We start from the raw sequence: 18,907 nt of genomic DNA, 5'->3' as shown, positions 1-18,907 counted from the left end.
CGCATGCACGCACGCGCGCGCGCGCGCGCGCACACACACACACACACACACACACACACACACACACACACACACACACACACACACACGCACAAAACTTACTTGGTCACGCGAAAAATTACGCTTTTGAATTTTTCAGCAAGCCGTTGCATCGAGTTTTATATGCTTTTTCGGTCAATCTTTTATCTCGTCGTGCCTTTCGAGCGTAGACAAATTTTTATATTTAAATATAAATTCTAGACTTTTTTTACATCAACTATTAAACTAACATTTAGCTATTAAATGTGCCAAAAAAAAAAGAAAAAAAAACATGATCGTGGTTTAAATGCTCAATATAATAATCTTTCTATACCTGAAGTGATGTCGATTTTTGTCGTGTATTGAATTTTAAATTAAGGAGAGTCGCGGATAATTAATAATTCACATTTAATGAATATTGACGTAATTCGTGCTACCTTGGGAGATTTTCCTCCTTGGCAAAGCAAGTATGCACGTTGAACATGACGTGTTCTACTATAAATTATGATATAGAAATAACGTTTAATATTGAACAGCCAGTATTATTTTATTAAGGCTCGTCTCCCTCCGTTGTCTATATTAGTTTTGTGACATCATAGGCGAGAAATGACATGCAGTAAGTTCTTTGCAACATGTAGTTTTATTTTTTAATTTTCCCTGAAAAACACAATGATTTCGTAATCTCGTAAGATGTGCAGAAAACTATCGATATGTCACGTAAGATCGCAAAATAAACAACGGGTCATTTTTCAGCTATCACGAGTATGTTGCAAGAAACTTACCGCATGTCATTTCTTGATGCTTATGATGTCACAAAACCAATATGACTAGCGGAGAGAGTCGAGCCTTCATCATGCATCTGTCCTTCGAGAATCCTTCAGATAAGTTTGCAAATGCGAATGACCGTTTAACTACAACATCTCATTATCACCGAGTCTTAAATTGTTTATTACTCAATGAGCAATGAAATCTCGGTAAAATTCAACGTTTCATTCACTCACACGAGAATATTCCTGCAACTGAGAGAACAGATGAAAATTCGGTGACGAGAGAAATGATATGTCTCTGTTACCGCGACTGAGAATATTCGTGTGAACATTCAATTGCATTAAAATTCGATTGAAATTACATAAATATTCTTGTTCCTGCGTTTTCGCCTGGGAAATTCAGTTACACCAATGAAATTGTTTTTTCCATTCAGAGGAGACACGTATCGCACGGTCGTAATGAGATTCCCCTGTGTGTGCGCACGCGTGTGCAATAAAATAGATGGAGAGGGTGGATCTCAGTGAGAAATAAGAAATCGAAATGATATCGAAATATGGACGTTGCAAAGACTCGAACGGGCTCGGTTTAAAAGAAACTTTCGACATCGAAATCAGCTCGATTTTCAACATATCCCCAAAAACTCCGCTGGGATTTTTTGGTCTACCAACCGTTTTAGCTATTTAGACTTTACGTTAGAGACATCTTTCGTTATTTCCTATGTATGGCATTGGCATTTGGCACGATTTTGTTCAAGCAACAAACAATGATTTCAGCCAAGCGGACGAATGTGTTACAACAAAAGACAAATTTCATTGAAACAAATGTCGATTTATTCATTTATTGAAATATATCGATTCGAATAAAAAAATTTGGTTACATTTCGCCTACTTCTCGTAATATATATTTTTCAAGTAAATATACAAAAATCACATATTCAGTTAACACATTGCTGACCGGTCACGAGTTAACTCGTGTCTTACTGCTCAAACGTTGCTGACCGGCCACAAGTAAACTCGTAATCGATGCAAGATACATTTGCGCGATCGAAACAAGATACATTTGCAAAACCTGTTGTGTACCATTACACGTAGGTGATTGCTACACTGTTTATCATACCAAAAAGAAATATTAAAAGTTAAATATTAAATAAAATTGATTGGAGTTTATTTATATTGTTTCACTTCCACATCCAATTACGAAATAATAGCCGATGACATGAGATAAATTTTAAGTAAAATTGCCGGTCAACAATGTGTCAAAAAAGTACTAGGAACTTTGGTTTAAAATTGATTTTTAAATAAAAATGTTATGATAATGATTAAAAAACAATTTTTTTTTATAATACCTGAAATGCATCCTATTTTACAATTTTTAAAAAATTCGTAAAAATTTATTTTCAAGTAAAAAAAATTATGATAATTATTAAAAAACATAATTTTTTTTTCAATAATACCTAAAATGCGTCCTATTTTACAATTTCTGAAAGTTTAACAAACATTGCTTCATCAATAAAAATGTAATGACGATTTTAGTAACGTGCAAGTTTGCCCAAAAACGTGCGGTCCTAGGCGTATGTCTTACAGATTTCTTAGCGGTCCGCAATGTGTTAACAAAATGGTTGAAGCAAGAAATTTTGTTTCATTCAATCAAATGGATTTCTCAGTATAAAGTAAATAAGCTTTTCAGTTGCCAATTAATGTGGGAATTGTGAAACTTGAAAAGATCTTCAGCAATCCATTAATTTTGCTATTCTTCTCAGTAAGAAATGACCTATCGAATCGGTCTATATCGAAACGACGCATCAAAAGTATTGTTCCGAAACGAGATTTTACTTATAAACGGATGTACACAGAGTTGCGACACACAGAACGCGGCAATGCGGAAGTTGCAACAGTAAAATTAAGAATAATAATATTTATTTATTGTTCATGTCAATTTATTTAAGTTTCAACTTGAAAACAAGTTCAAACGAACGTTGAGTTTTTCTACCTTTGCCAGCACCATCGAGCTAATTTCGCCGGCCAAGATATGTTTCGACATCCTTTCGTTTCGACATTCTCATTGGGATACACTTTTTACATAAAAAATATTATGAAACACTTGTGTACGAATTATTCTCGTTTTAAGCTGTATACGCTTCTCATTTATATTAATATACACCCGGGTGAAATAAAGATTGTTAAACATTTCGAAATATGTACAGAGGACGGGCGAGAATGATTCTTGATTTATGTCATCTGCACTTTCATACGATGAGAGCTCGTCTGGGAGGCGAAAGACGCTCCATAATTCAACCACAATTCATCGGCCTTATATTACACCTACGCAAAACTCATGGTCATGCGGCGTCGTGTTTCGGCGAAGAATCATCATTTTTATCGGGCATATAATATCAGAGACACCGTTCATATCGGGTCATTATCTAAATGCTTTTAAAGTTCGTATAATATTAATCGATTTATTCGGAAGTAAACACGTGACGCAAAAAGTGACCTCTATCTGAAAGGATACTCAGGAATGCCGTTTTTTATTTGTTTGCGCTGTGCCCACGAAATCCGTCAGTCTGATCACACACGCACAGCGAGAGATTATCGTTTCACTCGTTGCCATGGAATGAACGGGGATAAATTTTTCCTTATAACTTATTAATCAATTAGAATGCGATTGATATCCGTCGTTCTCTTTTCAAATTCATTTGAAAAAGCAGAAGAGGAAAAACAATTCAATCCCCGTTAAATTGCATTCTAGTCACGTTTGACGTGTTGTATTTTTCAAGATTCGCTGTTTTGATTTTGAATATCAAGCTGTCCGAATGATTTATCGTAGAGTTCGAAATCCTGTATTATTTATTTTTGTTGAGAGACGTAGCGGGAAGTGAAAAAATCGAGCGTGTCTCGAAATTTGCAAGATGAAATTAATGAATTTAATATATAAAAGAAGTATCAGTGCGCGAAAGAAAAGGCTTTGATCGTTACATTTTTCTCTTATCATTGACAAAAGATAGCACTCGTCGAGATAAAAAAAGTACGATTATATCGATAGGTAGAAATCAATAATCATTCTGTGTATGGCACGACGAAATATTCTATTCATTACACTAAATTATTCGTATCGCAAAATCACATTCCATATATATCTCGCCCGCTCGCGAGTAACTTCGTTGCGATAAGAAACCGTTAAAGTGCTAATGAAAAAGTTATTAAGGTAAAACATTAAAATTACTTTCGCGCTCATTGAGCGTTTATTCGATGACGCAGTAAGTAGGGAGGATTAGTAATAGTCACGAGATCTATGCTATCTTTGCACTTCAAACAGAAGCACTACTCGTTACATTTTTTTTAAAATACGGATATTGCAGATGCGATAGCCGGTGATTGAGGTAGTTGGTCCGTAAATTTATTTTCGTAGGAATCTTTTCAAATTTTAACAACATTACTAATCGGAACATGATCTATACATATGTAAAGGAACACTTCTTTTCCAGGAAATTCATAGTTTTTGAGGTATTGAAAATTTATGATGCTGTAATATCGGGAAAATCTTTAATAGTAGTTTGGACTTTAGAAAAGAACCGTTTTCAGGAATTTGTTGTACAAAAAGAATAAATTAAAAATCCGTGAATAGATACTTATATAGAAGTTATAAAAAAAAGTTTTATTTTTTCGAAAAAAAATAACGGTCGATTCGAACAGATTGTTTCTCAGCGAGCGCCCAATCGACGTACAAGATTACGATGAGACGGTTTGAACAAGAAACTGAGAATCTTTATTTTCTACATGACATTGACTAAAGTAGTATATAGGGATTTTCAGAAATATGCTTGTTTGTAAAAATGGTGAGCAGTTGGAAAAAAAATCTTACGAAAAAATTTTGCACAAAAGTGAAAGTTTCAAGTGAATCGTAATAAAAATGGTAAAAGTTACGCCTATTTAAAAAGTATCGTTTTGAGAAAAACGCGCTTTTCAATATGATGGTGTGAAAAAAGAAAAGATTAGTCTGCGCCATACAGTTGTCTATCGGACAGTATTCTTCTTTCCGGTCTGATTTTAAGGGGCTCTGCCTTGTCTGCACAGAAATTATAACAGGCATCTGTAAAACTTGCATAATTCCTATTATGCTTATTAGGCCATCATTGCAATATCCTCTGCAACATCAAGGATTATTTTTCCACTTGAGATCGCTTTAGGTATAACGCCTCTCTTATTAATTTCGCACGACCGTATAGGTCCCTCCGATCTCGTGCGCGATACGAAGACAAAGAATGAAAAGAACGCCACTATAATGTAACGCGTCTAAATTTACCGTGCAAATATTCCTCTTCGTCGTATAAGGAACCTCACCTTTGTTCACGCTCCTGTGCGTTTCCGCGAGAAGTCAGACGCTAATAGCGCGGCGCGACCTGGAGGACGATTCTCACTCGCTCGATGTTTCCCGCGCACAGGAGGTCCGAAAATGACCCACCTGGGGTAAGTGCACCAGGTGTCAAAACACTGTCATATCCCGTCGGCGGGCTGGTCGACCGACCGAGCATCCCCCCTCCTGGCTTGTATTACTCGGCCGAAACGGTACCGCATGCTATTGATGCTATATAAATAATACTTCGCGCCAAGACCGAGATCAGTCGACTTGCGGCGGCCGTACCTGCCACGATGCAACGCACCTTCAAAGATTAAAAAAATCTCGCTCGATTCTTCCCCCTCTTTATTCTTCTTTTCTTCTTTTTCACTTGTTCTCACTATCCTGTCTTCACTCTCTTCCACTCACATTTACTACTGTCGTACGCGAGAACTCATTGGCGCACCCAGTGATCCCTACAGGATGTCGCACGACAATCTGGGATTTACATCAAGTACGGTGAGTGAACGGCACGAGAACTTATGCGTCGCTTTTCGCTTAAAGATCCTTGCTGCACGTGTTTTAGAGTGTTTTGGGGGGGAGACAGCTGAGTAAAGAAATAATTCGAGTCATTGATTGACGTAACTAATTGAGCGCGGCAGACGGCTCTTGCCGATTCGTTCTGAAAGTTCTCTCGGCAGTGATTCGTGACATTTTAGCCTCGAGTGAAGCATGATACACACTCGTGAAAGGAGGATGATACTGAAGGATCGTTTAGAAAAAGATATAGTATCGCAAATGCATTTATCTGATATAAGAAACGTAGCATGTCGTGTCCTCATTCATTAGAAAAATAGTACGAGCAACAGAGAAGAAAAACGCTGCCAAAATCCATAATTTCAGGAAAAAAGCCGCTCTTTTTTTCTTTAAGGATTTAAAAGAACTTTGGTGCCGATGAAAAGTGTATAAGACGATAAAGTGATTGAGATAGCGGTGACCCTTTCGCTTATTTTTACGGAATCCTTCGTTGGAATGTTCTAATGATGCTGCGTACGTTGTAACGTGAACGTATGTATAAAAGAAAGCAGCAGAATTACGTAAGGCCCTTTATTCACGTATAATTTACATGCCATTATTTTTACAAAAAAAAATTGTTATCACCTTCCCGCTTGTCATTTAAGTGCCGATAGCGGCGCATGATACATTATTCTGAGGCAATGCGCGGTATACCTAGCTTTATCTAAACGTGCATAATACAGATAACGCGTACAATAGTGTTCGAAATATTTCGCGAGTTGTACAGCCGAAAAGTATAGCGCGGAATTTTTCGCAGGCTAAAACCCAAAAATAACAAGAATTTAACCACTTGAGATATCTTGAAAATGCCAAAGTCGCCGTGGCTATCACAGATAAGGTGTACGGAAATTACATTTCGGGCACAATAACAACATCTGATAATTTATGCGACCGCGCGGTGAAATATAGCCGTCGTTGCTGTGAGATTCGCGGAATGAACTTCTTTTTTTTTTTTTTATAGCGATGAACCGAAGCGGGATAATAAAGAATCAAGAACAAACTGTAGCGGCCGATGTTTTCGATCGCGCGACGATCTGATTACGAGAGCATGAGAAGTTTGCGCCAATCGAAACTATTGCCACACGTCGAAGGACGATCGTTCGTTGCAAGTAGTCGACAATGTACGTTTCTTTTTCTTCTTTCTTTTACTCGTCGGGCAATAATTGGCAATTCAAACTGTTGCACAATGAGGAAATGAGCGGACGGGCCGAACTGGTCGCGAAATGTCCTTCTCCCGTGACTTTTTTCTGTTCCGTTTATTTTTCTTCTCCTCGCCGCCGCCACTGTCGAAGGCAACCAGGTACATGTCCTTTCGATCGCGCGAAAGTGTCCGAATTGTATTTTCTACAAGTGTTACGTTTCTCTCCCGCAATATAGATTTATAATGTTGGCATCACTCTTGTTAAGCAACGACGAGATGAGGAAATCAATCTTGTTTTCACACCGAATTACCATCGCGTGCGACAGAAAGGAGAGGGAGCATTGTTAAGACAAAGTGTAACATTACAATATGCGCGATATCAGTGACGCAACGCTCATACAGATCGACATTGCATCATGATTTGCATCTCTTCAGATCTGCATCTCCGACGTATCTTTGATGAATGTCGAGCGTCATGGAAGGTTTTCGTTTATCTTTTCGATTGCCCACCTCCGGTTGATAATGATCCGACTGATCATTTCCCTCTCTGCAAACTCCCTACATGTTATGCTTTAACTGTTGATTAATTTTACTCCCCTCCTTGTATCATCTTTTCTTCTTGGAGTCGTTAAAAGCAAGGACAATACTTTTCAAGACCGGAAAATTGGTCTATTTTGAAACACTGATAACTCAAGATAACCCACAAGATAAAGTAAGTTGTTTGCAATTTTAGTTTGAGATTTTAAAGCCACGATGAAAATGACACAGCAATTGTTTTCATTCATTCTCTCAGATATTAGAAATAATCGCAGATTGTGCTTTAATTTATGGCGTGTATGATTTTTCGTACGGTAGGAAAATCTGGGAAGAAGAAATCTATAAAAATATCCCTTCAGTATGTCAATAGCGGAATTTGCAAAAACAATTCTGTTTTGTTTTTCTTTATAGAAATGTAAATTGACGTTGTTTTTTGCACATATTAAAATATGTTTTTGTAAATTTTCGAAATTCTGTTTCTGGCATATTTTTGATAATTGTTTCAAGACTACATGGAAAAAAAAATTAGTATCTAGACTTGTATCTGCAATCGGTGAGATCATTTCAACAATATTATAATTTTACCGCAATATTACGATAGTCCATTAAAGAGCGCACAATATAGTTATTCTGAAAATAATTCTTGTTGAGACATTAAAAGAAAAAAACACTATATAAAAATAAGATATATTATTTTGAATAATTCTATATTTGATTCAAATTTACGTTTCTCCAACAATATATGAACATTTTCACATCATATCAGATATTTTTGACCGTCTTCAGGTTCATCCTTAGAGTTGCATTGTAGCGATCCGTACAGTAGTAACTTGAGACGATCTTGGATGTAAGAGCTGGTTATTATAAGAGAGAAAATCTCGGAAGCCGAGGGTTGTTGATTGCATGTATGTATGTACTGCTTTGCATAATTAACTTCTAACAAAAAGTTCATTTGATTTTTAACTTTTAACTGAGTTACATTTTGTTTGTGTAACTTTTAACGTCAATGCATTTTTATCTCTTTTTTAGTTGCTTTTTAGGCAATTAACTTTTAATTTGGTTAAAAAACAATCTTATCCAATCCTCATGTTTATATTAAATAATATTATATTTTCGTTTGATTAATTAGAGATAAAAATCCACTATCGCGAGGGAATCTGCGTGCGCGTATAAACGTTATGCATGTACGTTAACGACGCATCTCATTATTTTTGTGCGTAGTACTCTGTTTTGAAGGACGAATTAAATGGCCGTATCCGCGCATTATGCAATTTACACGGCGCGGCAAGAACGTTTTCCCATGTATATTCGCCGCGTTAACTGCGTGTAAAAAAGGCGGAGTGAATGATGTCGGCCAGTAATTTTCGCGTCAAGATTTCGCAATTCTCTACGCGAGCAAACGAGCGAATAATCAATCAATTTTCGAAAGATCAACACATACCTTTTTGATTTTAATTCTAGTTTGACACTCATCCGGCAAATTGGTCCAAGCGAGTAAATAAGATTCCATAGCTGTTGAATCTTGAATTATTACATAAACATGTAATTATTTCCTCGAAACATACCAATTTCTTTCTGTGTCGAATCGAGATACATTATTTTCTTTTCCGTGTGATCTATCTCTGATAATCTATTTATTATTCTAATGATTGCAATCTTGTCTGATGATTGAATAAAATTTTTCAAATTTGTACATTTACAACTGTAACATCTGCACACTAAATGTAATAGTATAAATATACTTGCCTATAGTGCCTATAAATATAGGCATTTAACACTATAGTCCTATTAATAGGCACTTTGTACATTTGTTTTCGAATACTTTTGATTTTAAATGATAGGACTTGTTAAGATCTCGTGTGTTTCATGGGGCAAAAATGTTGGAATTTTATTGAAACTAAATGCCGTGAAATAAGAACATTTCAGAAAAGTTACGAAATCTTAAAGATTCAGTAGCTTGCCAAAGCAAGCAGCCAAAAACTAAGTAAACCTAACTTGAATGCGTTTTTATTGCTCGTTGATTGCGGCCGAAAATGCTGTCAATGAACTAACCATAGCGAAACACATTACTAAGAATGAGAAGTTATCTATGTTAATATCTTTACTTCCTCATTGAGGAGAGTGACGACCGAAAACGTTTAAATAATTCTTCGAAGGGCCCGAGATTTAAGATACTTTAACTCTCACTATCTTTATTTAAAGATTGAGTGAATTTATATTTGATTCTTTCATCTTCATCAGTTAATTAATATCCTCCGTCGCGCTTCATTTGCCGATGGAATCCTTTCGATTTTGACACGAGAGATTCATCTAAGTTTCATTTATTCAACGCAAAAATATCTCATCCCTCTGAATTTTCACTCGAAAAGTGGCAGCCGAGTAATATTTCGAGCAATTGAGTAATGTTTCATTCTTATAGATTGAATTCTCCGTTCTGAATTTTAAGTGGAATTTTACTTTTCATTCATCTTAATTCCATGTGAACTTTTTCGCTGAGCTATCGGTTGAATATATAGAAAATGAATGAATCACTAAATTCAGATTGATTAATTAATATCTTGGATTGCCGTATTACTTGTTTTGAAAAGTGTGCAGCTATGAACATAAACTGACCCGTCACTCCAATTCGAATGATTTTTAATTCGTATAAATTCTTCACTCTGAATCGTCGAGTGAATACTTTTGCTCGAAACTGGACAGTGAATGTCACGGAAATTCCACGGAACAAACAAATTCACCTCTAACAGATTGAAACATTCACTCGTATGGAGTCAGAATTCGTTTTCTAAGCTTGAGTGAAACATTCATTCTTACGAATGACAATATTTTGGAGAATACTTATTTTGAGTGACATACGACGAGAAATTTAAAGAGTACGTCCTGACAGGCGCTGAGTAATATCTGCGCAATCAATATTAGAAACGATTGGCCGTGCCGATTCAATTGTTTCCACCGACGGAAAGAGCTGGATGAAACCCCCCCGTTAAATTGGCATCTATAACCGCACGCAACAGCTGCGGTCAGCGGAATATTACAACAGAGTAACGCAAAAATACGAACGTACTTACTTTGCGAGCGAGCTATCAATAAGACGATCTTGATCGATCATTGTATGGGCGTTGTTCGAAATTACCACGTGTGAACCTCTCTCGTGCTAAACGTAACGATTTCGCAAAAAATATACGATCGTGAGTACGATCTTATCCCTCTCGTACGAGCGCGTAAACTCGAACATATCGTCCAGATCATCATCGAAAATAAATGTCACTTGTAATTAATACTTGCGGGGAATACGGTGTTACGTGTCAGATAGTAAAATCAGACCCAATGATTAACCAATGGCCAACTGTATAAACGCTACCGACGGCGTCACGCTGATTGTGACGATCATGATATCGACGATGAAGGATATCGTAAAAGATATCGAAAATCGTCGCCGATTCAAAATATGTGTCGAGTCATTTTCGTGACAAGAGAATTCTTTCATCGAATGCACGGAAGAAGAGAACATTTTGAGTACGTATTCTCAATACGTTAGATTAGACAGAAATGAGCATTATACAGTGTTGAACAGATCAAACTTGCATACACGAAGAAATTGCGCGAAAAATATATTCTTGTTATTCGAGATGAATTCTCTTGAATTCCCTCACAGAAACTTAATACTGAGAACTTATAGGGAATTTACAGTGATGAAATACTGGCAGTATTTCAATGATTATTTAGCCAAGATTTTTAACCCTTTGCACTCGAGGGCTCCGGAGCGGAGCCATTAAAAATTTGTCTCTTAATCATTGGTTAATATATTTCAAATTATACATGTAGAAAGATTTTTTTTCTTGATATAGATAATAAGATCAAAGTAATAAAAAAAAAAATACAGATTCAGGGCAGTATCGAATCATTTAATTAGCAGTTAGTCATCCTTTTGCTACCGGAGCACTTGCTTAAACAGGTTCGAAGTTCAAGGTTCAATGTACTGTCGCTAGGTACAACAACAACTTCTCTATATATCTAGTGGGTAGACAGTTCTGACATTCAATTTCCATTGAAGATTTACCGATAAATTTTCGTCTCTTTTTTGTCTAGCCACTACTTAATTGGTATAGCTAGTAGGAGAACTTAGATGATTAGCTAAGCAAACTAGACAATAGATATTTAATTTCCACTCAAGATTTACCGATAGTTTTTAGATTATTTTATGTAATTTTTCCTTATATTCTCGTAGGATACTCTCCAGAACCCAAGGAAAGTATGGTCCAAAGGATACCAAAATGAGTAAGTGTTCGATACGTTTAGTTGATTAGAAAAAAAACAGGACGGTAATTGTCGTAAACTCTGCATCAAATATTATTCAAAAGCTTTCACATGAAAGATTTGAAACGGACGGACGTCAGATTTATCTCGTCACTTACGACAGTACTTTAACCGTTTAGAAAGTAACAATCACGATGGATTTTCACAGAAACGACTCGAAACCCTCCTACATTTTGGAGATGGAAGAGAAGAAGAAAAGCGCGCACGAGCAAAATTACGCCGATTACGATCCGTATAATTACAGAATGGTGGAGCACCCGACCACGTAAGTATCGATATGTAATCATAATTCGCTTATTAAATAGATGATTATATTATGAATAACGAAATTTTGCAAAAGACAATGTTTTTAATATATTGACGACAATTTTTCATTTGCTAACATCATACATGCGTAAAATCGTGACAGTAGATAAAATTAAGCAGAAATCACAAAATCGGCAGTATTATATTACAAATTTGTTATTGAAGGAGTCGCGTAATACGATCGAAATGATATTACCTATCTTCATAATCTAAAAAAGGTTAAGATTAATCATTTTTCCAATGTGAAAAGATGAAAGCGCGTTAATTGCACGTTAAATAATGGAATACTCGGTGCGTTATTGTAATTTTCTATGTCACAGTAAAACATTAGATCGAGACGATATCAGCATTTTTTATCGTCTCGATAACGTATTCTTATGATATGAATTCCTTTGACACATATGTAAAGTTTACACTGCCAAATCCCTCAATTGATAAAACGATATTTAGGACGCGCGTTATCTCACTTTTTGTTTAATGCCAGATTGTAATCGCGATTTATCGAGGAAGAATCTGATTTAGGAGCAATCTGAATAATTGATTGAACTAGGAGACTATAAATGCGCAATTTGAGACGATAACGAGAAGCACTTTCTTTGCATACAAAATGGTCATGTATCGAACGCTAAGCGTCTTAATTAATTTTCTACATCCAATTTCCGATCTGACGACGATTCGTCTTGCTGGTGAAAATTCAACGAGAAGTCTCTACTTTCGAATCATCTCTATCGGTTCTTTTAATTGTGATCATTTTTATATATGGAAAACGACAAACAGAATGTAACATTTGTTCGTCATTTGTTTTAGACGAGAAAAGATGTGAAAAAATTTCCGATATTTGTGAAAGATTGAAGTTTTCTCGGACGAAATTTCTTTACATTTCCGAATGATTAAAGAAGAAACTACAGCTTATTTATTTTGGTGAAAAAAACTTTCCTTGGCTTCTCTGTTGAATACTTAATGTATCCTAATGTAAAAACAACTTATTTGGATGGTGAAAACAGACAGATTAAGATAATGACCAAAGTATGTCATTAGAATTGAAGTTACTTTGACCACTGGGTTGGAAAGTTTTGCGAAAAATTCGATTTTCCGATCTCCTCGTAAAGCCGATTATTTTTCAGCAACGCGGAGACGATGCTACACCTGTTGAAGGGTAGTCTGGGCACTGGGATCCTCGCGATGCCGAAGGCCTTCTACAATGCCGGTTACATCATCGGCCTGATCGCCACGTTTATCATAGGATTATTCTGTACGTACTGTATGCGAATCCTCGTACAATCGGAGTATGAGCTGTGCAAGAGGCTGCGGGTGCCATCCATGTCGTATCCGGCGACCGCGGAAGCTGCGTTGGCGGAAGGACCGATGTGGCTGAGACGGTGTTCCAGAGCCTCCGTGTGAGTCCGAATAGTTCACGATTCCAAGCGTGCGGCGCGATACTTTCACCGGTACATAACGAGGACACGTATTCGCGCAGGAATTATACTCGCGATAATAATAATAGCTGTTCGACGATAGATTCTTTGTATGAACATTTTTACGAAATCGTCGAATCACACGGAAAAAATTTCAGTTCCTGAATAGGGGCCGGATGAAAACTCGCAAGACTCTCATAAGACAAGACAACTCATAAGAAATAATATTTCGCAACTGAGAAAGAATTAACCATAGGAGCTAAAATCTAGCTGTGAAAATGTGTTTTTCAAATAAGGACAGCTAACTCTGATAAAACTGGTAAGAAATGTCGGATTCTGCAAGTATTTACTATAACATAGACTGGTGCAAAGAATTCCATAAAAATATATACCAGAGGGATATATAAAATTATCCCGAGATCGGTCAGCAATGTGCATAAAATCAGAGAAAACACACATCGAACGAAATCCGACTGACTCATTTGAATTTTCAAGTGAAATTTCACTCCGAGAAAAATTTACATCTAACATTACGTTCGGAATTTCTCAGAACGCTTCAGATTTCGGCTGGAAATAGTCACTCGAGGATTCAAAGCGGAGAATTCATTCATTCCGTACGTGAGTGAAGAATCGCTCGAATTATTCCGAATGAGATTTTCATCGGGAAATTTCGGCAAGAAATTCTGAGAGCTGGAAATCGATTCTTCCTTTTCTGTGTTCGCAGTCACATAATAAACGGCTTCCTAATGATATATCAGATGGGCACTTGCTGCGTCTACGTGGTATTCATCGCCAGCAACCTGCAACTGGTGAGTATCATTTTCAGCATGTGACTCAATAAATCTCAATTTTTGCTTTCCACTGAAATATTTCACGCGAAAGGTGCAGCGGCATTAGAGTAGGTACACGCGTAAGTAGGGGTAAAAGGGAACAATCTAGGTCAGGGAAATACGCCGCGGGAATACGCGAACGGACAGTCGACGTGTAATTAATACATGCGCCGTTCAGTCAAGGTGAGATAGATAGATCGATCATTTTCGACAATCCACCTACAACTTTTCCTTTTCATTTCAGCAATTTGCAATGGTATTAAGAGCAAAATATTTATTAGCTGACGTTATTTATCTTATATTCTTATAGAATGATTATTGGAATGGTTTATTATGGTGGAATATCTCGGTCACGCGAGACTTGCTGCGCGCGAACCAAGTTTTATCACGAGGGATATATGATTGCACGGAGATATCGTTCACAGTTTCCATGAATTTTTTTGCCAATGTGCCGATTTGTTTCAAACATTTTTCTTAAATAATTCAAAGAGAGGGAGAGAGAGGCCGCATTGACGGAAAAAGAGGACGATCTAATCGTGAGTTAAATCGCGAGACGAGAAACACAGAATTGTCACTTCCTTTTCCGCATGCGGTCGTCAATGTGATTAGACATATTAACGGATTTGAGCGGCTTCGTTATCTGCTCAAGGACTCGTTAGAGCATTTCGGCGATTTCATTTAAAACCTCGATTCTTTACGGCGCGTGCCATACTGTTTAACACATCATAAATTGGTTTGGCTCTTCGGTTTAAACGAGAAGGAGAAAGAAAGAACGTGTTCAGCTTACAATGTAACCCTATAATATTATTTAATATTCCGCGTTTAGAATATTAGACGCAATATTCTAATATACTCGAGTAATATTATTTAACGTTATCTTGGAAATATTCAACTCTATGTGATTTCACACAGATATTGCAATTGTTTTATTATATAAATAAAATCGAGATAGTTCTGTTTGAAAACATGTTTTATACAAAAAAATTCTACATACATGTATGACACAGAAGTCAACAACTGTCTGCGATTGGAAGTGATTACAATGAGAGTATCTTTGCCTTTCAGGCGCTGAAAACATGGATTAATCTGGACCTGAATGTATACATGGCGATTATCTTGTTGCCCTTAATCCTCGTCAACTACATTAGGAATCTGAAATTCTTGGCACCGTTCTCGACGCTTGCGAACGTTCTTATGTTCGCCGGATTTGCCATCATACTCTACTTCATTTTCCGGGAACCCTTGTCGTTCAAAGATCGCGCGCCCGTCGGAAATATCGCAAATTTCCCACTCTTCTTCGGCACCGTCCTTTTCGCTCTCGAAGCTATTGGCGTGGTGAATAAATCTGCTCAAATATGTATAAGCGCATGAATTTTGCAAATATAATAACGTAAATGTCGTTCGTTCACAGATCATGCCGTTGGAGAACGAGATGAAGACGCCGAAAGCCTTCATGAAGCCGTTCGGTGTCCTCAATCTTTCCATGAGCGTCATAATAGTGTTGTACGCTGGCTTGGGATTCTTCGGATACATACGTTATGGCAGTGACATCGAAGGTAGCATTACGCTCAGTCTGCCCACCGATGAAAAGGTGGGCAAAGCGGTGCAGATTATCTTAGCCATCGCTATCTTCTTCACGCATCCCATTCAATGTTACGTCGCTATCGACATCGCGTGGAACGAGTACATCAGCCCTGCGATTGGTAAACATCGCTTCAAACTGGTCTGGGAATATGTGGTTAGGACAGTTATAATCCTGCTCACTTGTAAGTGATCATTCATCGAATCCGTGGATTTCGTTAACAACAACGTGCCTCTTATGCGTTTTTTAAGTTTAAGTGGTACGGCAGATCAAACGTTTTTATCGATTTTTCTTATTTCACTAAATATTTAGAAGAAAGATATTCTCGACAGGTTTTGATAAAATTATTATATTATAGAAAATGAGAAAAAAAACAATTAGTAATTCAAAATTTTTATTATTTCCGAAACAAGGCTTTTAATGTGCTTGTGCGAGCTCTTCTTTATAAAACTTATGACCTCAAAAATCAAATGTTGGACTACACTTGAGTAACTCTATATTTTACATTATTTCCCTTTAAGCCGTTTATTCTCTTGAACACGTTCATTGCCAATCACGCGATATCGCGTGATGCGAGTTCTCACCAAACGGCCAATCGCGTAATAGATATTTAGAGTATATAAATCTTATGTACATAATAATAAAAGCATATAAATAATATATTAACTTATTTTGAGCACAATAAAAACTAAATGAAAAATTTGGCCACCACACGAAATTCCAATTTTCAGCTTGGCAATGAACGTGTTAACTACGTCATTTAATTATGTGAAATTATTATCATCTTGAATATCTCCGGAAAAGAAAGATATTTTATCAACGACAGGATGGATAAAGGTTATACTTACAGAATGTGTCCATCAATTTCTGTTGGATAAATTTTTCTTGCGAAGATATTCCAGGTAGTAATATCCGCGACGTAGAGGAAGAAAGGAAAAACGGGAAAAAAAATGTGTCGTTTCAGTTGTGTTGGCGATTACAGTACAGCAGCTGGATCTCTTCATCTCGTTATTCGGTGCGTTCTGCTTGTCGGGTTTAGGACTCGCTTTCCCGGCGATCATACAGATATGCACCTTTTGGAAGATCGCGGAACCTAGAGAGAGGAAGATCATGCTGGCGAAGAACATCTGCCTGATACTAATCGGAGTCCTGGGTTTGATAGCAGGCACTTTCTCGAGTATCAGCGAGATCGTGGAAAAATTCTCAAAAAAGTGATGACGATTTGTGACCAGGCCGTGCAATGATATTGCAATCGAAAGGGGGGATAAGTCATTCTCCGCGTGAGAAATGAACAGTGATAATGTGATACGTAGTTTGAAGTTCATCATTCGCCAAGAGTAAAAAGTGGCATCTAAAAATGAGCGTGCATTTAGAGGCTTTAGCCGTGCGAATAAACATCATTGTACGACACGATGTATCACACACAGAGAAAACACGAAGGAGAGGGGTGAAGTTCCTAAGTGCGCTTTTAGTGCGGTTTCACGGGCGTTCATATACATAAGACTGTTATGACGTGGCAGGACCTGAGCAGCACACGTATTCGGCGCGTGCAGCCGGTATGTAAAAAAGGTTTCATTGTACAGAAATAAAAGTAATTTTATTTTCATATACTGTACCTCCTCTTTCGCCATTTCTGTGGAATCGCTTGTATAATCAAAATTACATCGAATCGATTCGATAAATTATTTCTCGCTGAGGAATACTATTATTCAAATACCAGATATGTTAATAAATGACGTCCAGTAACTATAAATAAAATGACCGACATATGCTTTGCTATCTGAGTACATAATGATACATCTTACGATATCCTCCGGATATCTTGAGGGATATTCGTAGGATATCACTTCTTCTGTGTATCTACTGGATATCCATGTCTTAGGATATTCTATGATTATTGCGATAACCCAAAATGATATCTGTCTCTCAGGTAAAGTGTGGGTAATAATATGATTTTGACGCTATTTCTCGACTTAGCGAGAAATATACATCGAATTGACGTTAAATCGACGCTGAAATAATCGTTACATCAACGAAGATTTAGCAATATTATTCGCGCTATATTTCCGTTTGTGCCTCTTGGTTCGAATTTTTTAATAGAATCAAAATATACAAGTGCGAAAAATACATGAAAATATGGAAAAATCCGACGCCAAGATTATTTTTCTAGTAACATGTATGATCGGAGTACATACTCGTATGTTCACAGCATACATCTAATATAAGCGGTCCCAGTCAAAAGTATTGAACATCAGAGTGCAAAAAACGATTATTACTTTATTAGATTTTAAACATTACGTAACTTTGATATTCATTGAAATTCTCTTACTAGAGTGTCAAAGCTGTATATCAAAAATCATATTTCTAAACATTTTATGTATAGATTTGTCGAGCTTCTTCATGTTGGTATTAATCATTACTTTTCTAACAGTATTGTCACGGACTAATCATCTTAACTTCCTAGTAATCTCTTAATTTGTAGTGCCCAATCTAATCGCGTGAACTTCATTCCTTCTTAAATAGAATCCCTTGAAAATGAATGAGGAAAACAGGCTCGATTCGGAAGAAGCGATGACAAATGATGTTCATACTGCTGAGGAAAATGAAAAGGAAGAATAATTAAGGGAAAGGAAGATAATAACGATCTCTTTAATCATTGCCATGTTCTATTAATATTACTTACAATGTTAATGTTGATAAACCTGATACAAATATATTCTGTGCCACATTTTGTACTCGTAAACATTTCTTTTGAATTTTTTTCTTTTTGTTGTATATGCGTATGTATATATTTATACTTTGCTGGATATACCGCTTTGTCTCCCTTACATTATTATGCACAATATACAAACTATGATGAAAGAAGTGAGCGCGCGCGATGCGCTCGAAAATCAAAATCGTCGCGACGAAACGAACGTGGTAACTATCCTTAATGGCAGAAGCGCTGCGATAAAAGTGCACAAAAGGAATTAATGAAACGTCCGATTGTTCTGAACAATCTATATAATATCTATACATTCGTACAAAAAAAAAACATTTCACTTTTGCAGTATAAAATTCAAGTGAAAAGGATCAATAAAGA

At 36.7% G+C, this 18,907-nt stretch overlaps 1 protein-coding gene across 2 annotated transcripts; it reads left to right on the top strand.

The window, feature by feature from the left end:
* Positions 1 to 5,414: 5,414 nt before the first annotated feature.
* LOC106742062 (proton-coupled amino acid transporter 1-like) lies at positions 5,415 to 17,431 on the top strand. Of its 2 annotated transcripts, none has more exons than XM_014614653.1 (8): positions 5,415 to 5,640; positions 11,604 to 11,653; positions 11,841 to 11,957; positions 13,123 to 13,395; positions 14,138 to 14,222; positions 15,309 to 15,578; positions 15,655 to 16,009; positions 16,790 to 17,431. In XM_014614653.1, exons 1-8 carry the CDS (start codon positions 5,605 to 5,607, stop codon positions 17,038 to 17,040), a joined length of 1,437 nt encoding a protein of 478 aa, XP_014470139.1. In that variant the 5' UTR covers positions 5,415 to 5,604; the 3' UTR covers positions 17,041 to 17,431. The 2 variants fall into 2 exon arrangements, with proteins under 2 accessions (XP_014470139.1, XP_014470140.1); XM_014614654.1 differs by lacking the exon at positions 5,415 to 5,640 and adding an exon at positions 5,782 to 6,189.
* Positions 17,432 to 18,907: the final 1,476 nt, after the last annotated feature.

Source organism: Dinoponera quadriceps, unplaced genomic scaffold (genome assembly GCF_001313825.1).
Source record: "Dinoponera quadriceps isolate SergipeBrazil2010 unplaced genomic scaffold, ASM131382v1 scaffold588, whole genome shotgun sequence".
NCBI classification, from domain to species: domain Eukaryota; kingdom Metazoa; phylum Arthropoda; class Insecta; order Hymenoptera; family Formicidae; genus Dinoponera; species Dinoponera quadriceps.
The sequence above is the reverse complement of the archived record's forward strand: the minus strand, read 5'-3'. Positions and strand labels throughout refer to the sequence as shown.

Coding starts and splice junctions, on each gene's coding strand:
- LOC106742062 (XM_014614653.1), top strand. CDS start 5,605: ATGTCGCACGACAATCTGGGATTTACATCAAGTACG. Junction 11,654..11,840: donor TCCAAAGGATACCAAAATGA/GTAAGTGTTCGA, acceptor GGATTTTCACAG/AAACGACTCGAAACCCTCCT. Junction 15,579..15,654: donor CTCTCGAAGCTATTGGCGTG/GTGAATAAATCT, acceptor GTTCGTTCACAG/ATCATGCCGTTGGAGAACGA.